The sequence below is a fragment of the Prinia subflava genome, chromosome 3, assembly GCF_021018805.1.
Source record: "Prinia subflava isolate CZ2003 ecotype Zambia chromosome 3, Cam_Psub_1.2, whole genome shotgun sequence".
Classification (NCBI taxonomy): domain Eukaryota; kingdom Metazoa; phylum Chordata; class Aves; order Passeriformes; family Cisticolidae; genus Prinia; species Prinia subflava.
The window spans coordinates 18330305-18340130 of NC_086249.1; the positions used below are offsets into that span (position 1 = coordinate 18330305).

At 43.3% G+C, this 9826-nt stretch overlaps 1 protein-coding gene across 2 annotated transcripts; it reads left to right on the forward strand.

Moving 5' to 3' along the window:
- Nucleotides 1-3615: 3615 nt before the first annotated feature.
- TMEM139 (transmembrane protein 139) lies at nt 3616-8442 on the forward strand. Of its 2 annotated transcripts, XM_063394171.1 has the most exons (4): nt 3616-3736; nt 4046-4131; nt 5079-5381; nt 6675-8442. In XM_063394171.1, exons 3-4 carry the CDS (start codon nt 5140-5142, stop codon nt 7210-7212), a joined length of 780 nt encoding a protein of 259 aa, XP_063250241.1. In that variant the 5' UTR covers nt 3616-3736; nt 4046-4131; nt 5079-5139; the 3' UTR covers nt 7213-8442. The 2 variants fall into 2 exon arrangements, with proteins under 2 accessions (XP_063250241.1, XP_063250240.1); XM_063394170.1 differs by lacking the exon at nt 3616-3736 and having other exon boundaries at nt 3777-4131.
- The last annotated feature ends 1384 nt before the right edge of the window (nt 8443-9826 follow it).

Sequence of the window (9826 nt, forward strand, 5' to 3'; positions counted from 1 at the left end):
CTTCGTATCCTTAGACTCACAAAGCAGTATGTATCGCATTCATAAACATGTTCAGCTAATGCACTCACAGCTGCAGGATAAAATATTGTTGTTTTAGGCGTGCTTGTAAATGAATAAAAATAATTCCTAAAGATTCAGCACAGTCATCGATGACTTGCATGGGCAAAATCTACGGGAGTTACTGAACTCTGAACTTTACCAGAAACAAACTGATGCAATCCACACAAGCAACAACCAATTCAACACAGACCTACCATTTCTAGCCTCTTTCATCCTGATATTTCATAACTATGTCCAAGATTATTTTAAAAAATGATGCACCAATCCAAACCACTGTATAGATTTTCAGCAAAACCAATATCTTTTGATCTATCTACAAATCAAATTCAGCATTTCCAATCACAGAAGTAGCTCTCCAGCAAATAATGAAGAATTTTTTCACCTTTCTGACTTTCTAGTAACTTAGCAAAAAGATCTAGCACCAAAGCAGTGCCTACTCCCCACAGAAGAATGTGCAGATAAGCAAAATGCCTCAGTTCCCTCCACACAACTGAAGTACCTTCTGCAGGATCTTACAAGGGGGATTCAACAATGGCCAAATTGTTGAGGCTGTTGGACAGTAGACAGTGTACATACCAGAGCTGGGAGTTGTCTAAAGTCATCAAGCTGAGCTGGTAATCCATGATATATCTAACAGGCTTTGCTGAGTAAAAAAATGGGTCTTAGAGTCTTTCTACACCTTTCTGTGGGGCTTACTCCATCAAAGCAGGAAGATTTCCTTCTGCTCCAATGGTTTGGGCCAAGTCAATCAAATGACAGCCATTACAGCCCTGGAAATTATTCCCACTCTTCCTCCCTTCTCCTCCACCACTCTGGCTATGCATTCCTATTGCTTCCCTTTAATGAGGAACTAATGATTAGAGGATACTTTAGGGACGAGATTAAGCCCACTAAATTCACTTTGGAAAAATGTAAATACTTTCCCACTGAGACAGCTGGGCTGGTTCAGCAAGAGATCACCTGAGCACTGAGTCACTGCAAGGAAGACATGAGGAAATGGAGAACAGGCAGGAGGATAATTTTAATTACCTCCTCAAATCAGCAGGATGTAAATCTTTTATCTCTGAGGAACGGTTCTAACAACCACCAGCTACACTGGTTAGAAAGTAGTTGCTGTTTGTACTGACACGTGCAGATTCTACCATGGGTCAATCATGATGCCTGTGTCAAAAGGCTGTCAGAACAGTTTTCTCAAATCTTCCTTAGCAGTTAAGCTGTTCTCAACAACAGGCAACCCTAAAACGGAAATCATCTTTTCCATCTAAATAATAGACTTGAAAAATTACACGCTACACACTAAAATCCTGATTTTCTCCCCTTTATGTGGGCGTTAAGTCTGCCATCTTCAAAAGAATTCTCTTGAAAGCAAAGAATGGATAACAATCAAAGCTAAAGGTCCTTTATCTGTCAGCAGCCAGAAAGGCAATTATCAGGAGAAAATACTCAAAACAGAAGCATTGACAAGTCTAGGCTGGAAGGGCAGATGATCTGGTTCAAGCTCATACTGAAAGCTGGGCCCTGGACACAGCTGTGTCTTGAATATTTCCAGCCAAGAGAATTCCTCCATTTCTTTAGGCAAGTAATAGTATTTTGCTGTTTTCACCTTAAAGACTGCTTTTCTTATATCTAGAGGCACTTATCCTTTTCCCTGTTGCCTCTTATCCTGTCACCACGTACCTCGTGAAAACTCCCTCCTTCCTCTCTGTAACTACCTATACTATTGAAAAACTCTGAGTAGACACTCACCACCTGCCCAAGCCTTCTCTCCTCTTTGCTGTTGAAATCCAGCCTCTTAAGCTGTCAATGTTCTCCAGCCCTCAAGGCATTCCTTGAGGACCATATCCAGACCATATCCGATTTTTCAGACCACATCCAAACTGGGGGGACCAAAATTGTGGTCCCAACAAACATGCGTGTCCCAACAAGGGCTGCTTAGAATTATCCCACCCCTTGATCTGTTCACTACCCTCTTACTGATGCAGCCCAGGACACAGATTGACTTCATTGCTCCAAGGGCACACTGCTGACTCCTGTTGAGTTTCCCTTTCATCATGTTCATCATGCAGGTTTATTTCAGCAGAGCTGCATCCCAGTCAGCCTGGCCCCAGCCTGTATTGCTGCTTGGGATTATTCCACTCCTGCAGGACTTCACATTTATCTCTGCTGAACCTCATGCAATCCTTGTTGGTCCAAACTATTAATAAACTATATATAAAATATATATATTACTATTAATAAACATATAGCACTAGGGCATCTTCCTGTTACAGACCACTGTGAGCTGCACCCTGCTCCTGGAGCTAATTCATCCTATAGTGTTCAAGAACTTACAGTGAGGTAAGCACTGATAAGTTCTTCTATAGGCATTTAAGAGAAATCTCTGAATCACCAGCCCTTACCCTCATGAAAGATTGCAATTTCCCAGGCATCACCTGAGAATAACAAATTGCTTAGATGAGCACATCTGGGAGACTTCTGAAGTTTGTAGGAGATAACTTCTTGTCACAGATACTCAGTGAGACAACTAAGGAAGATGCCCTCCTAGATTTGCTATTTGTGAATAGAGAAAGACTTGTGGGAGTGTTTTTGCAGCTTCACCTGGAGCGCTGGCAGCATTTCAGAGGGGTGGGAAAGTCTTTGAATGTGTGCAGAAGAGGGCACAAAGCTGGTGAAGGGGCTGGAAAGTGTGTCCTGAGAGGAGCAGTTGAGGGCTCTGGGAAAATGGGAGGCTGTGAGGTGACACCGTTGCTCTCTGCAGCTCTCTGAGAAGGGGAAGGGAGAGGGAGGTTCTGATCCCTTCTCCCAGGGATCCAGTGATAGGACAAGTGGAGATGGTCCAAAGCTGTGTCAGGGGACATCAGGAAACATTTCTTTACCTAGAGGGTGGTCAGACACTGGAACAGTCTTCCTGGAGATGTGGCCAATACCCCAAGCCTGTCAGTGTTTAAGAGGCATTCAGACAGTGCCCTTAATAACATGCTTTAGCTTCTGGTCAGCCCTGAAGCAGGTGGGGAGTTGGAGAAGGTGTAGGTACCTTCCAACTGAAATTATTCTATTCTATTCTATTCTATTCTATTCTATTCTATTCTATTCTATGCTATGCTATGCTATGCTATGCTATGCTATGCTATGCTATGCTATGCCATGCTATGCTATGCTATTCTATGCCATGCCATGCCATGCCATGCCATGCCATGCCATGCCATGCCATGCCATGCCATGCCATGCCATGCCATGCCATGCCATGCCATTTTATTCTAGTTTTCAGACACAGACTAAAGGTTCAGATAACAGAATAATTCAGTACCTAATTCAGTTCTGTTGCTTATCATTACCTCTCATTCCTTTCCCAGATAGATCAGGGAGTAAAAATTAGGAGGTTATTATGTGAAATAATAACCTCCTTCCCCCTTTTTGTTCCTTTTGTTTGTAAAATCAAAGAGGGCATAAAACAACACTTGACAAACAGGACTCGATAAGGACAAATGTATGAATTTACATTTTACAGAAGTCATAAATAGATTTATGTGTGGGCCACGTGATGTGGGCTGGGCAGGCAGTTGTTCCTGCTTTGTGAGGCAGAGATCAAGATTCCTTTGCTACGTGGGGAAAACCCGAGAATTTTCAGGGCAGTTTGTCTCGTTGAAGTGAAACAGACCAAAGAGATACGACACAGGTAAGCACTCCCCCACTGCTCACTCCGCCCTCTTTTCTAATGAGTTTCCTGGTTTTGTGGGACAGACCGAGAAGAGCTGCAAAAGAGTAAAAGGTGTGTGATCGTCTAGAAACTGCTTTGGATTCAGAACCTGGAAAACAGAAATTCTACTTTCCTACGCAAAACTTGTACTATGGGATCTTCCCATCAATTGGTATCCTCCCATATTCACTAGTTCACGAGTTTTATTTTTGAAAGAAATCTTCATAGTTTCCCTACCAAAAAACTCATAAGGAGAGAGTTTTAACTGGTGTTCTATCCTTGGGTCAGAACAAGAAGCAGCAGCGCACCTTTTTCCTTGTGATGAAGAGAGAAGTTAAAACATGACTGCTCGTACCTACCGAAACCTCTTTCTGGTAAGTAGATGCTAAAAAATGTGTTTCTTTTGGTTATATACATTTAACTATTTTTGCTGTAATAAGGGGAATACACACAACATAACATGCAGCTATATAAAAGTGTTTATTTGTTTGGAGATGCATATTCATTAAAAATATGCCCATTGTTTCATGCTTTTTTCTTTCAAAGAGGTCTTCACCGAAACAGTGGGATAGATGTAGGTTAGTATAACACATGCAAGACAGCTCCTTAATTATGGTATTCTTGAATGCCACAGGTTCCTGGTATTCGTTCTGTATTGACTGCACACAGTGACAACTGCCGTCTTTTTCACAGAAATGGGGTTTGGAACGGGGGACAGGAAAGGCTCTCGTGTCTGAGAACAGAGCAAAAAAAACCCCACATGAACAGAGAAAGAACCAAGAATACAGGCAAAAACTGAAATAAACACTTACTTTTTACAGAAACACACATACCCTAGCTACATCCAGAATCTAAAGTTACATTACTGCTCTAGTGCTACATTGAAGTAAGATGCTCAGTTTACCAGGGCAGACAGGCCTATTAAATAGTGCTGCTTTTCTTCCGGGATTTGAATGAGTATTTGAATGCTGATTATGCAAGGCACAAATGTCCTAGAATTAACCCTTAAAGTTATTCTGTGTCTTGCTTTCGCAGTATACTCAACCCTCTTTAGCTAGACCTTTTTAGGTATGTCTGGTAGTAAGTGCTGATGGTCTATTAATGTGTTTTATGTTTTGCAACTGTGTCCAAGTATTCCAACTATTCAATATGTACACACATAGGAAGTTGTAATATGTTTACATTGGTGTGCACAGATTTCCCAGGCTTATGATGTACGTGCCTGTACTCGAGCGTGTATGTTTTTACTTTGGTCACAATACTTAGAAATGTGTTTATATGCTTGTGTTTCATGTTGAAAAAACTGTTCCATCTTCCACAGATGTCTGTCCCTTTAAGTGCCCATCTGTTCTCAAGTGCCTGCCGCCACCATCCCTTCTGCCATGTGGTTAGAGACACGCTGGAAGAACATCCGCCATACCTTGCTGCTTGTGTTCACCGCTGCTCTCCTCATCGGGGTCACCATGCTGGCCATCTCCTCTAACCCAGTAGGCTATTTCTTCCTCGGGGTAGGGGGAGTGTGCCTGGTCGGCTATTTGCTGAGTGTGTTTGTCGAGTGTTACCTGAGGAATCAACACCAGCATGACGCAAATGAAATACCTCCGAACAGGCAGAGCCAGGCAGGGTAAGCAGCAACCTGGTTACTCCTCTTTGACTCTCTCACCTCACTCATGGCCATTTTAAACACTCTTTTGCTGCCCTTCCCCTGAGGCACCAAATGCAGACTCTGATCCCAAAGACAAAAGTTCTTCTCAGATCTTTTTCCCTCATTGTTGACGTGGAGGTTGCAGATGTCAATGCCACGCACATCCTGTACCTTTTATAATATGTATTTTCTTCCCCCTGGGAACTGATCCACTAAAACTTGCCAATGTTAAACCGATCCAGGCTCATTTTATTTTTTGTTCAGTAATCAAGGCTTGCCAAACAATGAGTCAGACAAGGAAAAGGAAAAAATGTTGAAGCAATACCAAATCTTATTTGGGTTTAGCTCTATAAACCTTATCTCTAGAGCAACTGTTTCTTGGCAAACTTTAAGAGAGACCTGTAAATGGGTGTGTTTCTACTCTTAAAATTCCTACTTGACACAATAAAACCCCTGATTTTTAGAGACTGAATACTACCACCTCTTTTTGGCTTCATGTTCATTTGCAGGTTCTCAGTATCACCTAATTTAATCCCAGTTCTCCTACTGTCATTGAAGAGGCTAACTTTATTTGTAGCTTTGCTTCATTGTATAATCCAAATAATCATCATCCACGTGCATAAATGACTTGATGTTCCTAAATACAATGTTTGTTTTTAGAAAGACTTCATTTAAAAAAAAGTCTATATTGAGCCCTGCTAGTTTGGGAGCATACTTGAAGAAAACTAGTATCCTTTTATTTAAAAATACAGCCTGAAAAGGAAGATGTCTCCAAAGTAACATTTTTTCTTTGCAGATAGTTCTTTTAAACACAGAATAATTAGTCTTTGTTTAAACTAAATGAAAGTACTTAATTTTCTCCACTTCTTAAAAATGGATGGACATTGAGCTAACATATTAAAAAAATAGGTCCTGTTTTCTTCCATGAGATAACTAGTAGTTAGCAATCCTTAGTGATAAATTTTAACTGTAGGAGGACACTAGGTTAAGCCTAGGACACTGAACTGAATAGTATGGGTAGCTTCACTAACTCTGGGGAGTGGAAAAATGGTCAGATAAGCTATTTTCTGCACCAGTAAGAAAAACATTCAGTTGGCTGGAGAGGTGAGCTGATCCATAATATCCTACACAGCAGTACCACATGAGATGCTCTGTCTCAGACCCACTTATGGATTGTAGCATGCTCCCTATAGTCCACAGTCTGTACTGTCAAACTATGTACACAAACTATGCAGTAAAATAACGTGTATGTGGCATTGCTCTCTGGCACAGGGTGAATGCTGCCTACGAAGCGCCCACCTATGAGGAGGTGATGACCATGTCAGCTCCAGCAATATGGACAATTACATCCAACCCAGGCTCTGTGCCCTCGCCGCTGAGCGAGCCTCCCCCCTACAGCGTTGTCATTGAATCCTCAGCCCAGCAAGAGACGATGGTGGAGGCTCCCCAGGGGCCAGCGCCACCAGACACAATGCACACCTCTGAGACTGGCACGGGCTCCAGGACACAGCTGCAGCTGGTGCTGCCCCCGAGACTGCAGCGCTTTGTTTCGGACATCCATGAGGAGAAAGACCTTGAAGAAAGGTCTGAACCACTGGAGCCACTCACTCCACCACCTGCTTACGAGACTGCCATCAGTGATGAGGTCTTTGAAGATGCTCACCAGCCTTCTGCGTTAGGACTGATTACACCTTCCATGAATACAGAACCAAACCCTCACCCCAATACAGGATGCTCCTACAGGGATGGTAAAACAGCTGATAATGTTTTGCCTAAATGTTTGTCTCGCCATTCTTCGAACCAGAATTGAACTACAGACACAGCTTCTGATGTTACTAGAATCTTTTTGCACAAAATGGAAATCAATGCAATACCACACTGCTTTGTCTTGGCAGAAACATAAAACCACTATGAGGAAAGTTGTGTTATGTATGGCAACATTCTCAAACTGGAGATACACCTTTATGGGAGGAGAGAAGTAAACCCTGAGAACAGACAAGGTTGCCAAAAGACCTCTGAAGAAGGGCTGTAGGATGCAGCCAGAAGAATCTGCCTGGGAAAGGGGAGGAATAGAAACAACACTAAGCATGTTTTGCCTGTGCGTTGCAAACAGCAATATTGCTGTGTGGTCATCAGCCACCCTGAAATCCCTACAGAGATAATAAACCTGCGCTCCCCACGTTGCTGTTTTGCAGCAACACAAATTTATGGTCTGAGCTGTCTGTTACTGTCCCTCTGCCACACCTACTCCACATTCTCAACCGTGCTACATGGGAGTGGGACTGAGGGGAGAGTGTCTGACTGCATCTGGAAGCTGCTACCACCTGATACCTGTCACTTAGGGTTGAAAAGCTGATAGTATGCATCAAATGACTTCTGTTGTTCACATCCCACCACACAGCCAGTGGTGGACAAGAGGGAGATAAGTTTCCCCCTGCAAGAGAGGGCAGTGATGGGATACATACACATCCTCTGCTTGGACTTCATGGGTCTACAACAGAGTGCATGTCTGCTGCACTGCGGATGTACTCCAACAGGTGGCCTGAGACACTTTATTGTCATCATGCACAGAAAGGCCAAAGCTCCTCCAGTTCTCTGTGGGGTCTGGAAAGGTCCAGTTTGTCTGCCAAGGCAGCAGAGCACCTGAGGACAACAGTCCCAAGACTCATTTGGCCTTCATCATGATGGTTCTAGGCTGTAGGCGGGTTCTAGCGCTCACTGATCAGTGATGCTATGCCTTTTTAAATGGGTGAGCTAGACTGGTCGCCTCTGCAGTGTCAAAGTGGTCTGCAGTATGCAAAGAGATGCATTTGCATCTGGTGAATGTCCAAATTAAAAAATAAAAATGGTGGTCTGAATCTCCTGTGCAGGAGAGCAGCAGTCATCACAGCCTTGCTCATGACTGCATCTTTAATTCTTATGAGGAACCACCAAACCATAGACCAGAAGCAAATAAATTATTTCTTATTGTTTGATTCTTTATAGTTCAAAGAAAAAGACCTTTTATGTAATTTATAAATAAAAAAGACTGCATTAAAAATTCCTGGTGGCATCATTAATTTTTCCTCCCAAAGAAACACTCCACAAAGCGATGCTTTTGGTTGCATTCTGCTTATTTAATAATCTTGGCTTAGTAAGGAGAGAGGAGTTCCATTTCAGAATTGACAGCTGAATTACTTTATTATCATTATTGAGGAAGTAATTATGATACCTCTATCATGGAAGTATTAGGAGAGACAAACTTGCTGATCAAGGCAATTTGATTTCTTTAATATCAATCACTACTTGCATTTCTCTCCTGTATATGCTATCAGAAAAGAAAAAAACCAAAAAACCTCACCAAAAGGTGTCACAGGTATGTGACACAGGCACAGAAACATTGAGTCTTAAACTGGGCAACTCAGGACCTGCCTGAGTGCACCAAATTGCCAGGAGTCAGGAAGAAATTCAGGTGACCAGCACAGACTAAAAACTACCAAAACAAAGACCAAAAATGTCGCCAGTTATGATCAGTACAATTTTGTATCAACATTTGTAAAGGTCATCAAGTCTTTGGACTTGTGTTAAGTTTTAGCAGATAGAATTCCTACACACCAGGACACGGGAAATCTGTGTGCTAAAGAATAATGTGCAGCAGCCATCTGAAGCTTTATGTGACTTTTTTTGTAAGTTGTATGAGGAGCAGCTGTGCGAGTTGGGGTTGTTAAGCCTGGAGAAGGCTCGGGGGAGATCTTATCACTCTTTACAACTCTGTGAAAGGAGATTGTAGCCAGGTGGATTTGGTCTCTCCTCCCAGGCAACCACCGGCAGGGCCGGAAGAATCGGCCTCAAGCCAGGGGAGGTTCAGGCTGGACATAGGAGGAATTTCTTCTCAGAAGAGTTGTCAAGCATTGGAATGGGCTGTCCAGGGAGGTGGTGCAGTCACCGTCCCTGGAGATGTTTAAGGAAAGACTGGACCTGGCACTCAGTGCCATGGTCTAGTTGCCATGGTGGTGTTCGGTCAAAGGCTGGACTTGGTGATCTCAGAGGTCTTTTCCAACTGATGCAGTGATTCTGTAATGAGAGCTGGGAATTTGCTTCTGCTAGGATGCTCACTTGATTTTTCCTTTGTATTTCCCTTTTTACTTCCCTTCCTATTTCTCTACACATCCTGTGTGCTCCATTTCTCCTTCCCTCTTAATTACAGCACGTTATCATTTCTGATTGCAGCCGATTTCCGCACAAACTCATCTCAGCAGAGGGAAAGAAACTAAACCAGGCGCAAACAATAAATAAATAAAGAAGGCCCAGAGGCGGAACGCTTCCCAGGAAAGCCGCGCCCCCGCCGCTGCTCCCCGCAGGCCCGGCCGCAGCCCGGGCTCCGCACGCCCTGAGGGGCCGCGCCCCGGCCCGGGCGGGAAGAGGCGGGAAAGCGCTCCCGCTGC